Consider the following 21,336-nt stretch of genomic DNA (forward strand, 5'->3'; position numbering starts at 1 on the left):
TGATAACTAATATTACAACTTTTGTTAATAAATTAAATATATATTTTAGCAAGCAACCAGCACAAATACGTAAGATTTATAATTGCTTGAATGAATTAGCAGAAGATAAAAATGTCACAATTAAACAAATTGAAACAAGAATTGTGCCCCTACTTAGAGGCAATCAGTTTTTGATTGATTGGTTTTTGAAACAATTTCCTGATGCAAAACCTCCAGAAAGTCTGTACACATCAACGGAACATGTTAATTTAAAAGATATTGAGAATAATCAGAATGGAGAGTTTTATGAAACCATTTCGGATTTACTTGATTCGCCAAATAATGATCAACCACCAGCATGTCAACTACGAGTAAGTATATAGGTCACCTTTGGTAACCTAAAAACAATCACATCTATATTGTTTTTGTTAGTGATTATGTTTATTTGATCTGATATAATAATATAACGTGTACATATTTATGAATATAATAAATGTATTAATATATATTTATAAATGTATTTATATACATTTATAAGTGCATGTATATATATATATAATACATTTATTTATATATTATGTGTGTTTATATAAACATTATATATATTTATGCGTTTGTTATACATATTTAATATATTTATGTATATATTATAATATGTGAAATATATTTATAGCAAATACAAATACATTTGTTTATTATTAATTGAATATTTTAATTTATAGTATATAAACGGACGTATATTTTATGGTGGAAAGATTGCATTGCCGGCCAAACTAACATTTATGGCTACTAAGTACAGTAATGCTGATGCGGACAGTGATAATGATGATACTCCAGTACAAAATATTGGGTGTGTACACGCTATTTCTGCCGAATGTGAAAAACAATTAGCAGCAAATCCAAATCCCGATAATGAAGTTTCAAAAAATGCCAACGAAATTTCTAACTGCAAAATCGAAGAGGATATAACTGACAGTAATGAAAAACATAAATTCTATATATTTAATAAAACATTCTCAATAATATCATTTTCTTTCAAGATCTTATAATTGATATAGTCGATCAAAAGGAATTTTTCTCAACCCCAACAGAAATCTGTGATAGCGCCACTTTACACGCACATACATTACGTCTCAATCCCAATTATTATGCAGCAATGACAAGCACACCAAATACTGGGCATACTCAAGTTCATCAGCCTAATGCGAAGAAAACTTCATTAATTACAAACGATGAAAGCAAATTATCTCCCAGAAAGCATTCGCCTAAAACATCCACAACAACAAACATAACCAATACTGCACGTGAGAAACGAAAATCACCTACGAAAAAATGCAAGTCACCCATTAGAACACAAACAGAAACAAGGCCTTTCGTTATATTACCGAGCACAAGTTCAGCTATTGCTTGTGCAAAAAAACTAAAAGATTTAGTTAACAGTGGTGATGGAACTGAACATAACAATGATGAACATGAAGATCTCGAATGCCAACAGCACTATGACATATTAGTAAATACACAAAGTAAAATAAATACGGGTATTTCCGCTGATAGTGTGGACTATGCTCAAATTATACCAAAAACTGAAGTTTTTTCTGATATGGAATTTTTGTCCGAAAGCTCGACTTGTTCATATTCATCACCCTGTAAGCAAACAGAAACAAATAAACATGAAACAGAATCGTGCAACAGTGATAAAGATTCTAATTTGGACGTAGTGGCTACCTTAGCTACTGGATCGGATAAAGGTAAAATACTTACCGAAAAAGAAACGACTGATAAAAAAACAACTAATAGCGCATCCTGGACCCGCGATGAAGATAAAATTATTTTAGTTGAAATGTCATCGCTACAAAAAGATGATCTGTATAAGCGTATAAGCGAAAAACTGACCAATAGAACTATTCAAGAAATACAGGAGCGACATAGTTTTTTAATTAATTTCTTGACACAACTGCAAGCAATATGAAATCATTTTGTTGCAGAATTATTACTTGGTATTGTAAATAATTTTTAAATGTTGTACAATTAATAAGCATTATTTTTAAGTATTATATTATGACATGTTTAAGAAATTATTAAAAGTCTGTTTCAGATAAATTGTTAAGAATTTCAATATTTTTTAATAACCCAATCGTTCATTTTTATATAACAGTATTTCTTGTCCGTAGTTAAAAATTTATCTGGCAAGGTACAAATTTGTTTGGCTCATCTTTATTCTGCAAGATTATATTCTATTATTGTATTGCCAAAATTTTTTAAATATTATTTGTTAAATTATTTGTTTATTTATACAACCTAATAATTATATTGATATGTTAGAATTACTTATTTATATTTAAATGTTAAAATAATGATTTTATTTTACATAATAAATGTATTTTTAATACAAAATACTTATTTATCATCTATATACATGTGTGTAAATAAAGTTACATGTAAAAATATAATAAAATTTGTCTCTTTTTTTGCATTTGTAGCGGGGACTGTGTAGCTCCTTTAGGGGAAGGTGAACGGCACTTGGTCGAAATTGATGAGCGGCTACGTGACATAGACCCGACCATTCTTGTTCCTTTATTTTGTTTATAATTCACAATTATTTAAAAAGTAGGATTTTGTGGTAATTTACAGAAGCGATATATGAGTGGAGTTACAACCTTTGATGAGATGAAAAATGTGAATCATTAGCAAAATATAATGTATGGAATGATAGCTTACGTGCATTTTTACTAACAACATTATCGGCCACACTGAATGGCTCCGGTCAACATATGATACATCAATTTTGTGATATGTACGAACATGCAAGACATGATCCAAATGAATTTGGAAGCGAAGAATATGATTCATATCATCGCCTATTATTAAAATTAATTGATGCGTAAGTTTATAAATAAAATGTGTAGGATTAGTTAAAAAATATAATTTTATACTATTTCAGTGCAAAACAACTTAAAAATTTAGCTAATTCACGTAAAACATCACCTGCACGTACACCAAAAAAACAAACTAAAATGCATTCATTATTGGATCCAGCAAGACTAAGACCACCACCTTTAACTAATTCTTCCAATAGCGGTGTTAATATACCACCCAGTAGTGATCTTACCGCCGGACAGCATTCCAAAGTCAATTTAACATTAGGCCTACATGGTTGCGATGACGCTCCAGAAGTAACGCCAAGCTCTTTACATTTACAACCAACAACTGAACGTGATATTATAATACGTAATCGTATAAAAACACCCACACTGGAAGATAAAGATGAAGATATAACTAGCGCAGATCCAGATGATAATGAAATTCGAAGCATATCATCATTGCATCAATTCCAAGGTAGTGCAAGTGTTGTTTGATTGTATATGCACGCGAGGCACTTGATCAAGGATATAAAAGCAACTAAACAGTTTTCCCTTAAATAAAAATTGTAATATTTAATAAAAACTATACTTCCTCCGCATGTAATAAGTTATACCACAGACAAATAATATACAGATTGCAAATGCAGAGCAAAAAAATTACTCCCTTTGATTTCATGGTAGTCAGCTCGAGTAGCCAGCTAAAAGCACAATCAGCTTTAAATTGTGGAACAATTAAGGCAAGCAAAAGCTGCGTATAACACAATGATCTTAAGTGTTGGAAACATACAAAAGAGCTGCTGAGTGTACTTATTTAGCGTTGAATGGACACACAAATTCAAACACCTAGTCTTTGCGTTTGTATTCCCTTTTCCTAAAATATATGATTGGCTTCGTGTGCTTATGCAATGCACAAGTTCTTCCAAATTATTATAAATTTGATTTTTTATGAAATTTTATACTAGTCTCATACAAATATATGAGATTTGCCTATTAAGAGGTGAGCGAATACCGGCAGTAGCCCAACCACAGTTGTTGTTAGTGCAAATGATAATAATATGTATGGCAGTGAAGACAGTACTATGACCTGTACTAGCCATGATATGATATTTTGATATTTATAAACACCATGTTTTTAAATATCTAATTATAGTTTTTTTTTTAATATACAAACAATTAAATACATGTTCAAGTTCTTATTATTATTAATTAAATAAATCATATAAAATTAAATTGTTAACGAAATTTCATTTAATCATATAAAATATTGATGAAATATTCAATGAGTTAAATATAATGTACCAATAAGATTAATTGCAATTTTCATTTAAATAATATAATTAAATATACATATATTTTTCTTTTTAAGTGCATAGAAAAGTATATGTATTTAGTTTCCCAAACTGAAATTAAATACAACTTTAGCAGATACCATCTTTTTTCGCCATAAATTGTAATAAATCCAAAAGCCGACAAGAGTAACCATATTCGTTATCATACCAAGAGATTAACTTCACGAAGGAATCATTTAATGCTATACTTGCCTTCGAATCAAAAATTGACGACCGTTTATCATTAGTAAAGTCACTAGACACAACATCATCATCGGCGAAGCCTAATATACCTTTCAATTCATTTTCTGAAGCCATACGTATTAGTTCTTTTATACATTCCATATTAGCGGGTTTTCCCAAACGACATGTTAAATCAACCACAGACACATCCGCACATGGTACACGAAAGGCCATACCAGTAAGTTTTCCATTGAGTTCAGGTATAACCTTACCAACAGCTTTTGCAGCGCCAGTTGGGTTAGGTATAATATTCCCAAAGCAACTGCGTGCACTACGCCAGTCTTTTCCTGTGCCATCAACACATTTTTGACCTCCAGTTGCTGCATGCACTGTAGTCATAAGTCCTTCAACCATTTCAAAATTTTCATGAATAACTTTCGCCAAAGGCGCCAAACAGTTCGTTGTGCATGATGCATTAGAAACGATCGTAATATCGCTTTTGTATTTATCCAAATTGACTCCGCATACGAACATTGGGGCATCTTCGGATGGTGCAGATATAATAACCTTTTTTGCACCATTTTGCAAATGCACTTCAGCAGCTTTCTTTGTCTTGAATATACCAGTGCATTCTGCCACGTAGTCCACATTAACGTCGCCCCATTTAACTTTTTTCATATCTCTTTCATTAAAAATCTTTATTTTTACATCATTTACAATCAAACAATTTTTCGCAATACATATTTTTTTATTGTAAACTCCATGCACACTATCATATCTTAGCAAATAAGCCATGTAGTCCACCATCGCCCCAGGATCATTGATAGCTCCGACTGGCATACCTCGATCAAGGGCTTCACGCAGTACCATACGACCAATGCGCCCAAAACCATTTATACCAATTGTGGGCATCTTTAAATTTGATTAAAATCTAAATGTAAATATTTAATAATAAAATAATAATAATTAATGAACGCCTACTACAGTTTTAAAAGTTAATTAAATATTTTTTACACATTTAAAAAAACAATAATTCTTTTTGTCCATCACATTTTCTGTAGAAAGAGACTCAACGATGGAAAGTGCAAGCAATTCTGTTAGAGGTAAGGGAAATCCGCAAAAAATATAGCTAAAGTAGTTTTTTATTAGGAGTAGTGGACACTTTTGTGTAATAATGTCCTTAAACTTGATAGATCTATGACGAAAATAGTAGGAACATGTACATATATGTGTGGTCAGTCATGTGCCGCAATTGAAACTCCATTCCCGATTTAATGAAATTTTTTTTACTTTTTTATTTGCTTGATGAGACGCGAATTAGTATTCTTGTATTCAATAGTATCTGTGATCACTTGGGCGGATCTACTGTAATAAGAGCTTTATGCCTATTGTGTTACCGTAGAATTAAAACAGATTACTGGAATTTCGACTCATGTGACAAGATCACTTTTCTCTAATGTTTAATGTTTTTGTTATTATACAGACTCAGTTATTGTTTCCATTTTTAAAAATACTTTGTCACTTCAATCTTAACGAAAGCTTACTTTAAATTGACATCCATAATCTCTACTGGCAGAATTGCTTGCACTTTCCACCATTGAGTCTCATTCTACAGAAGCTGTGATGGACAAGAAGAATTATTGTTTTTTTAAATGTGTAAAAAATAAATAATTAACTTTTAAAACTGTAGTAGGCGTTCATATATTATAATTATTTTATTATTAAATTTTGTTTTTTGTTCGAAATAAATTCATATCAATTTCTTTGAATATAAACCGCATATTTTTTTTATTCCTTTTTTTTATTTTTTATTTTTTACATTTATATTTTAATTAAATTCAAAGATGCCCACAATAGGGATAAATGGTTTTGGGCGCATTGGTCGTTTGGTGCTGCGCGAAGCCCTTGATCGAAATATGCCAGTCGGAGCTATCAATGATCCTGGGGCGAATGTGGAGTACATGGCTTATTTGCTAAGATATGATAGTGTGCATGGAGTTTACAATAAAAAAATATGCATTACAAAAAATTGTTTGATTGTAAATGATGTGAAAATAAAGATTTTTAATGAAAAAGATCCAGAAAAAGTAAAATGGTGTGAAGTTAATGTGGACTACGTGGCAGAATGCACTGGTATATTCAAGACAAAGAAAGCTGCTGAAGTGCATTTGAAAAATGGTGCAAAAAAGGTTATTATATCTGCACCATCCGAAGATGCCCCAATGTTCGTATGCGGAGTCAATTTGGATAAATACAAAAGCGATATTACGATCGTTTCTAATGCATCATGCACAACGAACTGTTTGGCGCCTTTGGCAAAAGTTGTTCATGAAAACTTTGAAATTGTTGAAGGACTTATGACTACAGTGCATGCAGCAACTGGAAGTCAAAAATGTGTGGATGGCACAGGAAAGAATTGGCGTAGTGCACGCAGTTGCTTCGGGAATATTATACCTGCTTCAACTGGCGCTGCAAAAGCTGTTGGTAAGGTTATACCTGAACTCAATGGAAAACTTACTGGTATGGCCTTTCGCGTACCATGTGCGGATGTGTCTGTGGTTGATTTAACATGCCGTTTGGGAAAACCCGCTAATATAGAATGTGTTAAAGAACTAATACGTATGGCTTCAGAAAATGAATTGAAAGGTATATTAGGCTTCGCCAATGATGATGTTGTGTCCAGTGACTTTACTACAGATAAGCGGTCCTCGATTTTTGATTCGAAAGCAAGTATAGCATTAAATGATTGCTTCGTGAAGTTAATCTCTTGGTATGATAATGAATATGGTTACTCTTGTCGGCTTCTGGATTTATTACAATTTATGGCGAAAAAAGATGGTAACTGCTAAAGTTGTATTTAAATTCACAGTGTGGAAAACTAAATATATTTTTTATGCACTTAAAAAATATTGATAATAATAAAAATATATAAAAATTCCTTTAAGTCTTTAAAAAATAAAAAAATATAAGTATATTTAATTCCAGACGTATCTATATCTATATGTATATATTTATATAACTATGTTTACATGTACACTTCATGTTATGTTATGTATCCAAATCTATATATAAAAATATATATATATCTATAATTAAATATATATATATAAACATATGTATAAATGTGTCTACATGTGTATATCATGTTATGTTTAGACTTTGAAATTTGCGTACTAATTATTTATTTAATAAACATTTATTTACAAACTAGTTTTTGGTTTATTTTATTAAATTAAAATTGCGATTAATCTTATTGGTACATTATATTTAACTAATTGAATATTTCGTCAATAATTATAACTTATTACCCGCGGAGGAAGTATGCTTTTATTAAATATTACAATTTTTATTTAAGGGAAAACTGTTTAGTTGCTTTTATATCCTTGATCAAGTGCCTCGCGTGCATATACAATCAAACAACACTTGCACTACCTTGGAATTGATGTAATGATGATATGCTTCGAATTTCATTATCATCTGGATCTGCGCTAGTTATATCTTCATCTTTATCTTCCAGTGTGGGTGTTTTTATACGATTACGTATTATAATATCACGTTCAGTTGTTGGTTGTAAATGTAAAGAGCTTGGCGTTACTTCTGGAGCGTCATCGCAACCATGTAGGCCTAATGTTAAATTGACTTTGGAATGCTGTCCGGCGGTAAGATCACTACTGGGTGGTATATTAACACCGCTATTGGAAGAATTAGTTAAAGGTGGTGGTCTTAGTCTCGCTGGATCCAATAATGAATGCATTTTAGTTTGTTTTTTTGGTGTACGTGCAGGTGATGTTTTACGTGAATTAGCTAAATTTTTAAGTTGTTTTGCACTGAAATAGTATAAAATTATATTTTTTAACTATTACCACACATTTTATTTATAAACTTACGCATCAATTAATTTTAACAATAGGCGATGATATGAATCATATTCTTCGCTTCCAAATTCGTTTGGATCATGTCTTGCATGTTCGTACATATCACAAAATTGGTGTATCATACGTTGACCGGAGCCATTCAGTGTGGCCGATAATGTTGTTAGTAAAAATGCACGTAAGCTATCATAGGCATGCCGTGTACTTCCATCGCTTTTATGTATTTCTTTTTCTACAAATAGAAAAAATGAATACATTCACTAGTACATAAGTTGGTTAACATTTCGATAATGAAGGTGATTTTTAGTGTTTAAATAACGCTTTTTAAACTGATATGTAATTTTTAATTTAGGAATTATTATATTACCTAAAGATTTAACATCATCCACAGCCTGCATACGATAATAGTAGGGTGGTAGTGGCTTATCGGGTTGTAAAATGTATTTGTCGTCATCCCACAATAATTTTGGTTCTTGTGTTATTTTTGGTATACAATCTAAGCGACGCTCTATTTCACGCCTCAGTGCCTTAAATGTGATATAAATGGATTAAAAGAAATGTGATTACAAATTTATGGGACAATACTTTTTTTGCATCAGTACCGACTGGTACATGTGGCCCTCGGCGACTTCTCAAAGTAAAACGCATAATTTGTCTTTTGGCAAATATGAATAGCATAACAAATGTTAATACTCCACCACCAATTATAATTATAATCATAACACCCGATAGTTGCTCCATTTTGGTGATTGTTTTTTCACCGTATATATTGGAAAATGGTGCTCCAAAGGGAGAACGTTGTTTGGCGTTTTCAAATATGTATTTTGTAAACATTCAAATTTTATTTAGTAAACATACTAGTGTTCTAAAATTAACTGCATTTTATTTAATGATATAATTTGACTTGATTTTTATTGTTAAGCAAAACTCTTGTTGTATGTTTTTATTTTTAATTGCTTTGTGCCTTTTCGCTTCTGTTTTGTAAAACGAAATGTCAAAATACTATTGTTAATGTTAAAAATTGTGTTTTACATAGATAGCAAAAAAACAGGTTTGTTATTTTTATCTTCTGTAAAATATCAGACGGCGACATGTCTGATAATTGACATTTAGTATAATTGATATGTTAGGCAGTGCTGCAAAATATTTTGACAAATTGTGTTACAGATCTATTAAATTTCGTTAGTTGAACAATTCGACAAATATTAAGATTCGCAATTTATGTGAGGCAGAATTGTAATCGATGTACTAAACCTGTAACATTTACTGAGACTAGAACATTTTCAAACTTTATAAAAATTTATGAGTGTATAATATTGTATTTTTCACTAAAAATTATATATATTAATGGTTATATACCTTACAATTTAAATTAAAACATACCAGCAAATTTCTTTTCGTAGTAAACGTATTTTTAAATTCGCCGCTTATAGAGATGAAATTTTCTTGTTAGAAATTTTATTATTATTTTCATATGATTGAAGTTTTGAAAAAGTTTATTTATATTATTTATTTATTTGTTAGTTAACACTAAAATTGATTTTAAAGTTAACTATGAATAAGGAACTGAACTGGTAGGTCCTTCGCTCTGAGGTTATTGATTTTTAAAGATTATATAGTATAAGGAAAATTTGATCATAATAAAAGCAAAATATGTCATTATTACAGCTTCCTTGGTTCCTCAATTTAGTGAAGGATTAGTGAAGTAAAATTGATTATTCTGAAAAACTTTTATAGTTAAGTTATATATCGTAGTGCTAATAATTCCCGAAATATCAGGCTTTAAAATAGCAAATTATAAATATATTGCGCGTATATGGTAGTTGTTGTTAATAGTTATGCGTGATTAATTTATTAGTTGTTTCTAGGTGGCACTGGTTACTCAAAATAGTAAATTTAACAAAATTCGTTGCGGGGTCTAGGAAACTGTGATTAAGTTAATTTTATATATAATATAATTCCATGTATCAAAACATATTTTTTTGTTAAAAAGGACCATTCGTTAACATGATAATTACGAAATGTTTCTATGTAACAACACGACATTAAAATAATAGCAAATTTTATTAATTATTTATTTATTAATTATTTATTTATTAAATTATTAAAGAACTTTATAGTAGTACATACGGTAGTATTCGTAGGGCTACTGAAATTGTTAACATCGAAGTTACATTTTTTACTAGTATTTGGTAAATATCGTAGCAAGAATATGTCGATTAAATATCGAAACTTCTTGATTCGGTGTTCATGGTCCGTTTCAGATAATTTGCGGTTTGCCATTTCGTCTACTGTGTTGGAAGTTATCATTCTAACAATGCGTGACATACAAACAATTTAAGGTATTCATAATAGACTTATTCATACTAGACTTATTCATACTATTAACTTTCGCTCTAAGCTATCTTCATTAGCGAGTTTTTGACAAAGCACAGTACGAATACCATCAAACAGCCAATGAAATCGCTTGATTTCGCTCTTTTCTATTTTTTTCTGTATAAATGATTCCAGTAATCAATCTGGTGAATAAAATGGTTATAAACAAATCCGATTCTAAAAAGTTTGGAGGATTGGATAATGAATACATTTATTTTTCAAAATTTCTGAAGTAATTCATGAAATTTTTTGGGAATTTTGAGTTGGGAATTCAGCTATGTTAATTATAAAAATAAATATAAAAATAAATATATAAATAACATAAATTGGACATAAACTATTCTTCTAAATGAGCATATACATATGTACGTCGGATCTGCTCTTTGTAAAATAAGAAAACACTTGTGTTAAGTAAATATTAAATATTCTGAATGAGTCAAAAAAAAAAAATATATCAAAATATTAGTTAAAATATTTTTGAAATTAAATTGTAGTTAAAAATTGAAAATGAAGTTCGCATGTTTAAAGTTTCTTCTAATAATCATAATTTGCAATTGCAAAATAATAGCAAATAGTGGTGGCCTCATTACGAAACTAAGTCCACCAAAGTTTAACGATTCGATTGACACGATCGAGTACACATCAGAGAAACCAACTTTTTTGTTTAATTTACACAAACAATCGGGCGGCTCTAAAAATAACACTGAAGAAAGTTTTGCACTTTTAATCCACAAAATTAAGAAAACGGATCCATATGCGCTAATGTTCAGAAATATGGCTGAGGCCCGAAAGTTTGCGAATAAAGAATGGAAGCGCCTACTAACTGAATACGAAATTGTTCCGCGAAGAAATAATTCAAAACCGGTAGAATGGTTTGATAGTTACGGAATATTAATAGAGAAATAATACTTCTATTAAACTATTTTTACTTAATAAATTGTTTAATTAATTACATAAATAAGTAAATTTATTTATTATAAAATAATAAAAATCTACAGAGCTATTGAATGTCTTTTTGATTTGTTGTGCTCTTCTTCGGTTGGTAATTCAATTTCTAATCCATAATTATCATATGCAAGATTTCCTAAAGAACTAGAACGTTTCCAACTACTGACACGTCGCAGGGATGTCTCGTCATTAGACATAATACCTAAACCACTTTCATTATTTTCCTCTGTGGGTGATATATGTCCAGTGTTGTTTTCAATTTCATTGCAATTAGTGACTGGGGAGGCCTTGGTTCTTTGTGTGCTTCTAAGAGTTTTGGGTTTATTTCTTTGGTAGCGCTTATAACAATACTTTATAATTCCAGTGAAACAAAATATATCACAACAAACATCAGATGTACTACGTAAACATGCAAAGAATTCCGGCATAAACGATGGATTAATCACAGCATAGACGATTATATTCATGCTTAGTTGCAATGCATTCAATGTTAAACAGATAACCTCCATGTTCTCCATAACTTTCAAATTTACTTTTGTTATATCGCCTCCGAAAAGCAAATTCAAGGCACTTTTACGTGATGTCATATGAGCTGGAATCTCACCTACCAGGTACAAAGTGATGACTATGACAATACTGATGGTGAGTCTTGTTTGATGCTGTAAATAGGTATGGAGTCAAAGAAAAAATCGTTCAAGTGCAAAGACATATACTTTGAGATATAAATAATGAGTTCTATAATGTCTATATATATATAAACTAAATAGATTTTAAAAATATTACTGACTTTATAGCGCTTTTGAGTACATTTCGATGATCTTCCGTTAGCATTTTGGCATAGTTTGCTTTTCTTGTTCCAACGACGAAAAGCTATGACAATGACTGCATTCCCGATGAGTAAAAATACAGCCGGTAATATTCCTAATAAAATAAAAGTAAACCAGTTATGGATTTTATAGAATCTGAAAGAGAAAAAATGTTTATATGAATAATTATTTTATATGTTATATTGAAGTGAATCATTTAAGTTTTTATAGATTATAAGATATTATGAATGTGATTATTTTTTTTGCTACAATACTTAACTTTTTAACATATAAATAATAAGGGTATTTAATAGAGTAAGTCTCTATTTGGTGAACTTTTGCGTATAATTTATTTTTTATCAATATATGTACAGAGTTAGTAAATAGTCTTATTTATTTTTGCCCTAAATAAGTTAAATTAAAACAAAATAATATTATAATTAATTAGATTATGTACAGCTGCGGTTTATGCGTTCGTTTTAGTTTAATAGTAGTAGTATTTCTTTTATTAAATTTAGGTCATATTTACATTTACAAAATTAACATTTTCAATAATTTATAATATATAAAACATAAATATTATAAATAATTATAAGAAAACTAATAAGAAAAACCTAACTTCATTTACATAATATCTAATTTTATCCTTATACGATTATGGCATTTGCCGTCAATCGGGTTTTAGTTTAATATAGCAATACAATTTGTTAATGAAATAATATAATACCACATGGTAATATTGACAAGTCAAGTATAGCTTGAGATCGGTTGTCTAAAACGTGAATCTGCTTTTCTCATTCTATAGAATACAAGTTTAATATTTGGAGTCTTTAGAAAGTTATTCACTGATGATTATATCATAATTATATATATGTATATAAATTTAAAAATTTACTGTTTGAACATTTATGTAATGTTATGTTTTTTTTAAAGATTGCATTTTCTGATTTTAAAATAATTTTGACTAAAAATGTTGAATTAATAGAAGAAAAAAATATAGATGTAACTATCAAGTTCTTGTTTTACTGTAGGTGCTTCAACGTGTTCGAATATTGTGAAATTGAAGCAGCTCGAATAGCTTGAGTTTATCCGAGTTCGAGAATTAAAATTAAACACTGTGTTTACACTAGAAAAACATTGTCAAGATTTTGACAAATACTATTATATTTTTACTAACATACAAATTTTTGTTGACAGAAAATATTCGAATATATTGCGTATTTATATTCGAATATAAAAATCATATCAAAGTCTACCCAGTTTACTCAACAAATAAGTGTTCATATAACAGCAAATATTCGAAAACCATATGATATTTAAATATTTAGAAAGACAACATTCTTAGTAGAAAAAGAACAGCATATTTTCCTAGAAGCCGTAAATGTGGAAGAATGTGACTGAGGTGAATAAAAGTCGTTGATGAAGAGCTCAGGAAAATAGAAATACATATCAACATAAAGAATGAGAAAAATAGTGCACCCGAGGTTGGATTGTAAAAACCAGAGATGATACGTTGTAAGATTATCCCGACATCATTAACGTTAACATATTACTTATGACGTAGTATTATTCGAAACATAATGCTCAAACTCCTTCAATTTCTTGACTTTCAACTCCATCTATTTCAATATGACCCAATCCATTCGCATTCTGACTTAAAATAACAACAGAAGTCATTATGACCCATATTATAAAGTTTATAATTCCATTTAATGTGACCGCAGTTTTGCGTCTACTAGGTATATCACTTTTCATCAGTCACATACTTCACTTGTTTTGATTGCTGTCGATGTTCTTTGGCTTAGAAAAATATATCTTGTATAATATTATCTCATTGAATTCTCCTGATTTCTGATAAATGGCGTTTTTCACAATTTTTTTTTCGAATTCAAAAACCCCGTACTTAGAGGCATATGGACAATTACAGGATAGTGGGAAAGTTCTTTAGTAAAAATGCACATAAGTTAATATTTTTATAAAAATGGTAAGAAAAAAGGTTTTTTTACCGCAAAAATGATGGGTCATTTCGAAAATAATCCATATTGCGGCATAAAAGAAAGGTGTTCTAAACAGTAGTGAATCACAAGAACAATATTTTTTTATTATTTATTAATTAATTGAATTTTTGGCTGACCAAAAACACAGTTTCAAGTATTGCCGAATTTCCATCATCTGTGGTGTTTTTGAAAATAATTATTGTATTGAACATAAATGCAATTTTTTTTTTCAGATGTGAGACCTATTTTTTCTATAATGAGATTTCACGTTTTTTATTTGTTTTATTGTGTTTAAAATATTTAATTTTAGTTTATTGTATAATTGTATTTTATGCAAATAACTGGAAAACATTCATTAATAAATTATTATGATTTTGGAATTTTCCACAAATTTTCTCAGTATACGGTGTCTCCGGTCAAAGAATCTATAGTACAAAGAAGTGCCACGCTCATACAAATGAAATACCCACTTTATTTTGCTGGTGGATTTATAATAAATCCACCCAACCTCATGCAACAATGTTCGATCGAGTCACAACTGGTATGATGTTCAGTTCAAACTCATTGCAACCCACAATTGTTTTTATACGCCTGTTTCTTTTGCCTTTCTTGTTTTTATTTGTCTATTTTATTAATATACATTGATTAGTAGCGAAGTGAATGGTAAAGAAATCCCTCAAATAATTTTTCGATATACTTTGTTGCTTTATATTCTTGTACTGGAAAGGCCCATATCATAGGAGTAAAGAGTAATAGAATATATTATTTTTTTTATTGCAACAAATGATGCACTACAAAAACCATTATGTATGTACAAATGTGATATTGGAGACATTAAGTCTGCAGTATATTAATGTGTATGTTTTTATTGCACATTTGTGCATATATTTTACCTCAAAAGGAGCTATTTCTTAATAGTTTGAATTTTTGGTGACTTTTTGTGATTATTTTAAAAAATATTTTTAAGATTTATATAAAAGTGTTTGAAAAGTATTTTAAAGAAAATAAAAATATTAGAAAAATAAGAAAAATTATATTGAAAAAATGTATAGAAGTCACTAAATCCACTAATAATGCTTCCTGGTTTGAGGAAGCGCATGAATGCTATTTACACCGGATTGAAATGTTAAAATTGGTGATTTCGATATTGGTTCGGAAACATTGCGCTTGGACAATATTTAAGAATAAAGCTTCCTCGAATGGAAAAATCAGATTTGAGACATAAATAAATTTGTAATGTGTTTTTACACTACAATTCATAACAATATCAAACAGGTAATTTTGTTTCATATGCTATTAAATTCAAAAACTTATCAAATGTACACAATTTTGACTTCGTGACTGAAATGCTGTTTGATCGTTTGAACATTTTACAGCGAACAAACATACAAACATGCGTATAATGTAATACAGAGGGTTGCATGTATGATTGAATACGAATGCAGTCGGGCTTTTGTCAGCCTTACTCGACTCACATATAGGTTTGAACTGGTCATCATACCAGTTGTGACTCGATCGAACATTGTTGCATGAGGTTGGGTGGATTTATTATAAATCCACCAGCAAAATAAAGTGGGTATTTCGTTTGTATGAGCGTGGCACTTCTTTGTACTATAGATTCTTTGCTCCGGTAGAGTAATTAAGTTGAGGGAGCACTATACGTACTTGATATGCGAGACTGGAGAAGGCGCGCATGCAGTAGAGGCGCATGGAGAGACAAGCTGCGTTAAGCTGAAATCCCGTAACCCATATATATTAATTGAATAAATATTAATTATTGAGTTTATGTTATTTAGTTTTGTTATTCGAGGTAATACTGAAAGGATATATTCTTCTTCTTCTTCATCTTTGCTTGATCAAACTCGAGTTAGTGCCTAAAGCACTTTTACTCAATAGCGTCTGTGACTATTTAGGTGATCCACAGTATAAAGAGCTCCATTGAATTGTAATAATAAGTTATTCATATTTATTTTATTAAAACATATTATAAAGGCATCGCTACAAGTACATATTTAGGTATATAACACTTCTAAATAATTCTTTGTTTAAATACACAAAACCATTTCCTTCCTTTCCACAGTTGACTTCACCTTTCGTGTTGAAATAATTTGGCGTAAATTATTTATAATTAAATCATAGCAAGATATATTATCTCTTTATCTACTGTGTACTCGTATGCACGTAATATCAACAAGTTTATTAATAGTTCCCCAAAATAAACACTGAACGGCTTAGTGAACAATAAATAATAATAAAGGAAAAAATAAATTTGCAACAAAACTTACTCACTCTGAGTAATAAAACGAGGTTGTCTGAAATGTGCCATCCTCGTTAACAATGAAAACGAAAAAATATGGTATATTCACTGCGAACGAAATGATGAGGGCTACAATGACCATACGTCGTGCGACGCGCCGTCTACAGAATCTGGGTGTACCATTTGGAAGACCATTCCATAAATACACCATGCGATCACAGCTAAGGCAAGCCAAAATCAGATTGCCTGCTCCAGTTGTGATACCGAAGAGCGGAGTTTGCCACTGAAAGTCATAGACAATCCAAAAGTAACTATTATAGAAAATGCTACGTGATAGTGCGGTCAGTGTGATGAAGAGGCATGATATGCAGTCTAAACAAGAAACTGCAGCCAAATAGGAAAAAGCGGATGGTGTCATTTTTGGACGCATAAATACGATTGTATTTATGAAATTTGCACAAAACCCAAAACAGGCCAACGCTGGCACTATGAAAGCATATATAATAAATTTCAGTGCCGTCGGTTCACTACGTCTCCAGACGCAATTGCCATATGGCGTATATATTTCATGCTGCATTCTCTGCAATAGAAGATGTGATGCCACGCACTGCATACTTCAATCCGCCGTTTGTATGACTTAAATTTTAATTAAATATTAATTATTATTATTATGTAATATATTTTTTTATATAAACTGTTACGGAGTTTACTTTTTACCGATGTCTATCAATCAACTGAGCGCTAATTTGTTTCTAATCAATCCATACCGTTTTCTGCCATTTTGATAGATTTCTATGTCATCTACATGAGATAAGATTATAAGTACTGTTCAGCGTAGCATTATATGCTAATTTATATTTTATTAAAGATAATAATCGTGATAAGAATATTTTGGATAATTTTTTGTTTTCACAAATTATGAGATTTTCCAACATAGATAATACAGTCTAGGGCTACTACTGTGCCAAAACCAGATGTGAAGTGACGTCATATACAGACGTATCATAAAGATATTTTGGAGACTTGTATAGCAACAAAACGTCACAGGAAGTTATTAGGTGCTTGTTGGATTAGGTGCTGGGTGTTAATCCATGTTGAACATGTCTTTTGTTGTTACCCGCTGTTTGTCTTGTCGACTTTACGTCCTACAATTAGTGTTTAATCAGATTTGACTTTATTAATTAGTTTATACTCCGTATATAATTTGTTTGAACTGCAAGTGCCAGGCTTGGTAAGCCTGGTAACATTGATTAAATCGACTAAAGCAAATAACTTCTCTTTTTTCTGATAACAAACTTTGAAGTATTGCTTAATATATATAATATATTACATTTATAATACATTTTTATGCTTTTAATTTTTATGTCCTCAAGTTTATCAGCATTTCTTACATATCACGGGGTCTTCATCGGGCTTCTTGATATTATAGTTTAATAAATTTGATTATTTTGACTAAAGCAAATAATTAATTTTTTTATGATATCAGTCTTTGAAGAACTGCATACCTGTCAGTGACAATATAAGAATTGATAGTTCTAAATTAGTTTAACTCAAATATATTATATATATTATATTAGATTAGTTATACATATATTTTCATGCTTCGTCTTCGTCGTTCTTTTTAGAACAATATTTTTATATGATTGAAGTTTGTGTAATGCAGTTGTAACCGCTTTGCCAAACTACTACTTATAACAGACTAACTTAGATCAAGAGAGTGGTGTAACAAAATTAAGATCTACTGAGGTTTACTAATACATTATAAATCTACAAGTCTATTAATCACAATGTAATTTACAAAAGTTCTTAAGGAAGTAGTGGATAAATGTAGGACAGATTTCTTTATAGCAGCTATATTATGCTCTATGTTACTATATACATATATTGTATATAATTATAATTATAAGAATGTTATTAGTCATATTCAGTAAAATTGTTAGCGTGACCCAATGTATAATTTGAACCAAATCTCACCGTATCACTTCCTTAATTTTCAATATAAATTTTCACTCACAATTAACCAATCATAAGCGTGTTGGTCTTTGATTTTCTTATTAAAAGTTATATATTTTATATTAAATTAATCATAATTCACTAAGTATATTGCATTTGCAACATATATACTTTACTTTAAAATAGTAACTTAATGACAACAAGAATCATCAAAATGCTTTATTATATCACCAAAATTTATTTGTTTTATGGAATAGATACCTTCACATTGTAAACCAATTGAAAATTTTAAATAAATTAATAATTAAACATAATATCATTGCCATTGTTATTAAAAAAAAAATGAAAAAAAAAGTTTACAAATTATGGAATAAGTAATTTACATATATCTTAAGAAAAATGGCTTTAAATTTACTGTAGCAAAAAGTCATCGTATAACTACCAAAAAAATCTAAAAGTTTTCGAAATGGTAAATTACTTGAAAACTCTCTAGATAGCTATATATCAAATACTATATAAAAATAACACTAATATCCAATGATTTTAAATTTACAATTTAGTTTATATCATTAATTATAAAATTATTTTCATAGTTTACTGATGTAAGTGACACTAACTTAAAGAAGTCTCGCGTGACTCTTAGAAAAGACATGGTAGAGAAGGCTGTGGAGTACTTCAAACGCAAACATAGAGATATTACATTGGATGCAATTAAAACTTATATTACCAAAAGATATCATATAGAAATAGAATATAAGAATGAGGAAATCTTGCTTTGGGTTTTACATGCGAATCGTGACACTCAGGATTCAGATAAAGCAAGTACTTCAAAGGCGGCTCGATCTTCAGATTCCACATAGTTGTTACTGTTTTCAAACAAATATAGCGTAGACGAAAATATATATGTTAAGATGAGTTCATTCATATAAAATGACATTAAATAAGCGTTACTCAAAGATGAGAGCTATGCTCCATTAGAGCAGAGAATGAATTTAAAACTATGTACACAAAAATTGAAAATATTTCTAGCGCAGTAAATGACAAAAGCCAAACAAAAAAATTTATTTAATTTTTTAATAATTTTAATTTTTCAAAGTAATACTTAAATTTCGATCTTATTTTATTTTCATATAGTTTCAATATGACCAACAGAAAAAATCATAGTTGTGTTCCAATGGAGCAGTTACAACCTTGCATCACTGGATGAAACTGCGTGCTTTTTGAATATGTGTTTAGGTGGTGGCTATTCGGCTCGAGAATAATGAATTATGATCTGGCTAATAAGAGACATATAATGTTTCAACTATTCATATGTTTGTACGCGATATTCAAGATGATTTGCCGTAGGTCAGCTAGCCACCACATATTTAAAAATTTATTTAAATACCTATTTTGTATAATATAATATATGTAACATAATAATTTTGAAAGAACGCTGTAATCTCATTTAAATTGTATGGCCACTTTTAATATGTCTTATTAGAACTAGCGCCACATTCGTTGTTGGAATATATATTTAAGTGAAAATGCAATATATGCAATCTTATCGTATAAAGTTATATCAGAGTGCATCCTAGAAAGTCTCCTTAAAAGTCGATATGAGGTCTTTATGACAGTTTAAGGCTATGCTTTCACCGGCAATATTCTCAATACAGTAAGAATGAAGAGTTCTACAGTATTTCTGATCACACTCTGAGTAAAATTTTTATTATTATCGTTTAGAATTAACTTTTTGTAAGTTTTAGTTTCCTTCATTGTTTTCTGCCATTTATTTCTGCTCTTCGTTACTCTTTTCCAGCTTTTTCATTCAAAAGCTGTTGTATCATCTTTATCACAATTCAGTAACCCTCTTGGTTAGTCTTTTCCAAGTTTTTCATCCAAAAGTCATTCTGCCATTATTCTCTGTTCTTCTTTATTCTTCGTTAGCTTTTTCATCTAAAAGCTTTAATAATATCATCTACATTTTAATCCATTCACTCTCTTCGTTATTCTTTACCAGATTTTTTATCCAAAAGCTGTTGTATAGAATCCATTAATTATCCTTCATTGCTGGCGGTTAGACGCGTATAATTAAGAATCAATTCTGTTCCCGGTTTTCTTAATACCTAAGAGATGACCAATCCATCTTAACATCTCAATTTTGAAGAATTTTAGAAGATCTTTGGTTTTGGGTTAGTTTAAAAACTTAACATTTCTTTCTATTATGTAGTCGAGTTCATTTTTTTTCCTCAAGATATCTCTATTATATCAGTCATTGCCTATATTTTGGTGCTATACGTGTTATCACTATTATAAAATTTTTTTTTCAATATTATTAGCTTGCATATTCTTAATAGAAATTTATATTAAAATGAGTTTATATTTAATTATTATAAAGAGTTGGTCATTTATTATTATTATTAAGAGTTGTTATTTATTGGTATATTAAGGTGATGGATCTCTATTTAAATCCGGTTACTTGGCAAAATTTAGATTCTTACTCATCCATTTCTGTTACCAGGTAACATTTAAACTGGTATGGGAGTGCATTGACAAGCTGAACATACTTGGCTGGAACAATCAGGTGCACCTATTATGGATTCCGGGACTTTTTGATATCCAAGGCAAGTGGTGCAGTCTCAAGAATGATAGGCCCAGAACCATTCTGTGGTCTAGACAAAGGAACTCTATCTATTCTTATGAACCAGAACTCTAACAATCTAAAATGCTGTTAGGGACTTACAACCTAAAACGCTTCAAAGATTGCATAGCACAATCAGAAAACAACCTAAGAATT

The 21,336-nt window shown here is 29.9% G+C and overlaps 6 protein-coding genes across 6 annotated transcripts; 3 read left to right on the plus strand and 3 right to left on the minus strand.

The window, feature by feature from the left end:
• Positions 1-8: 8 nt before the first annotated feature.
• Positions 9-2,211, plus strand: LOC119678679. The gene is made up of 3 exons (XM_038090650.1): positions 9-350; positions 702-954; positions 1,020-2,211. The coding sequence occupies exons 2-3, from the start codon at positions 762-764 to the stop codon at positions 1,946-1,948; spliced, it is 1,122 nt and encodes a 373-aa protein (XP_037946578.1). The 5' UTR covers positions 9-350; positions 702-761; the 3' UTR covers positions 1,949-2,211.
• A 184-nt stretch (positions 2,212-2,395) lies between these two features.
• On the plus strand, positions 2,396-3,490 carry LOC119674453. The gene is made up of 3 exons (XM_038085592.1): positions 2,396-2,417; positions 2,668-2,860; positions 2,921-3,490. The coding sequence occupies exons 1-3, from the start codon at positions 2,396-2,398 to the stop codon at positions 3,333-3,335; spliced, it is 630 nt and encodes a 209-aa protein (XP_037941520.1). The 3' UTR covers positions 3,336-3,490.
• Positions 3,491-4,232: 742 nt separating this feature from the next.
• Positions 4,233-5,269, minus strand: LOC119678683 (glyceraldehyde-3-phosphate dehydrogenase-like). The gene has a single exon (XM_038090654.1). The coding sequence runs from the start codon at positions 5,261-5,263 to the stop codon at positions 4,259-4,261; it is 1,005 nt and encodes a 334-aa protein (XP_037946582.1). The 5' UTR covers positions 5,264-5,269; the 3' UTR covers positions 4,233-4,258.
• Positions 5,270-6,119: 850 nt separating this feature from the next.
• Positions 6,120-7,290, plus strand: LOC119678681 (glyceraldehyde-3-phosphate dehydrogenase-like). The gene has a single exon (XM_038090652.1). The coding sequence runs from the start codon at positions 6,196-6,198 to the stop codon at positions 7,198-7,200; it is 1,005 nt and encodes a 334-aa protein (XP_037946580.1). The 5' UTR covers positions 6,120-6,195; the 3' UTR covers positions 7,201-7,290.
• A 353-nt stretch (positions 7,291-7,643) lies between these two features.
• On the minus strand, positions 7,644-9,168 carry LOC119678680 (protein C1orf43 homolog). Its single transcript, XM_038090651.1, has 4 exons — positions 8,809-9,168; positions 8,591-8,750; positions 8,239-8,455; positions 7,644-8,178 (listed from the first exon to the last, which is right to left on the minus strand). The coding sequence occupies exons 1-4, from the start codon at positions 9,055-9,057 to the stop codon at positions 7,764-7,766; spliced, it is 1,041 nt and encodes a 346-aa protein (XP_037946579.1). The 5' UTR covers positions 9,058-9,168; the 3' UTR covers positions 7,644-7,763.
• Positions 9,169-11,591: 2,423 nt separating this feature from the next.
• On the minus strand, positions 11,592-17,184 carry LOC119674454. The gene is made up of 3 exons (XM_038085593.1): positions 16,640-17,184; positions 12,335-12,509; positions 11,592-12,206 (listed from the first exon to the last, which is right to left on the minus strand). The coding sequence occupies exons 1-3, from the start codon at positions 17,182-17,184 to the stop codon at positions 11,592-11,594; spliced, it is 1,335 nt and encodes a 444-aa protein (XP_037941521.1).
• Between the last annotated feature and the right edge of the window lie 4,152 nt (positions 17,185-21,336).

The sequence above is a fragment of the Teleopsis dalmanni genome, chromosome 2 (assembly GCF_002237135.1).
Source record: "Teleopsis dalmanni isolate 2A chromosome 2, ASM223713v2, whole genome shotgun sequence".
NCBI classification, from domain to species: domain Eukaryota; kingdom Metazoa; phylum Arthropoda; class Insecta; order Diptera; family Diopsidae; genus Teleopsis; species Teleopsis dalmanni.

Excerpts from the sequence above, each read along its gene's own strand:
- LOC119678679 (XM_038090650.1), top strand. The coding sequence starts at position 762 with ATGGCTACTAAGTACAGTAATGCTGATGCGGACAGTGATAATGATGAT. Across the intron at positions 955-1,019 it reads CGAAGAGGATATAACTGACA|ATCTTATAATTGATATAGTC; the intron begins GTAATGAAAAAC and ends TTTTCTTTCAAG.
- LOC119674453 (XM_038085592.1), top strand. The coding sequence starts at position 2,396 with ATGTGTGTAAATAAAGTTACAT. Across the intron at positions 2,418-2,667 it reads GTGTGTAAATAAAGTTACAT|CAAAATATAATGTATGGAAT; the intron begins GTAAAAATATAA and ends GTGAATCATTAG. Across the intron at positions 2,861-2,920 it reads TTATTAAAATTAATTGATGC|TGCAAAACAACTTAAAAATT; the intron begins GTAAGTTTATAA and ends ATACTATTTCAG.
- LOC119678683 (XM_038090654.1), bottom strand. The coding sequence starts at position 5,263 with ATGCCCACAATTGGTATAAATGGTTTTGGGCGCATTGGTCGTATGGTA.
- LOC119678681 (XM_038090652.1), top strand. The coding sequence starts at position 6,196 with ATGCCCACAATAGGGATAAATGGTTTTGGGCGCATTGGTCGTTTGGTG.
- LOC119678680 (XM_038090651.1), bottom strand. The coding sequence starts at position 9,057 with ATGTTTACAAAATACATATTTGAAAACGCCAAACAACGTTCTCCCTTT. Across the intron at positions 8,751-8,808 it reads TCGGTACTGATGCAAAAAAA|GCACTGAGGCGTGAAATAGA; the intron begins GTATTGTCCCAT and ends ATCACATTTAAG. Across the intron at positions 8,456-8,590 it reads GGATGATGTTAAATCTTTAG|AAAAAGAAATACATAAAAGC; the intron begins GTAATATAATAA and ends TTCTATTTGTAG.
- LOC119674454 (XM_038085593.1), bottom strand. The coding sequence starts at position 17,184 with ATGCAGCATGAAATATATACGCCATATGGCAATTGCGTCTGGAGACGT. Across the intron at positions 12,510-16,639 it reads ACCTCGTTTTATTACTCAGA|ATTCTATAAAATCCATAACT; the intron begins GTGAGTAAGTTT and ends TTTCTCTTTCAG. Across the intron at positions 12,207-12,334 it reads GTACTCAAAAGCGCTATAAA|CATCAAACAAGACTCACCAT; the intron begins GTCAGTAATATT and ends ACCTATTTACAG.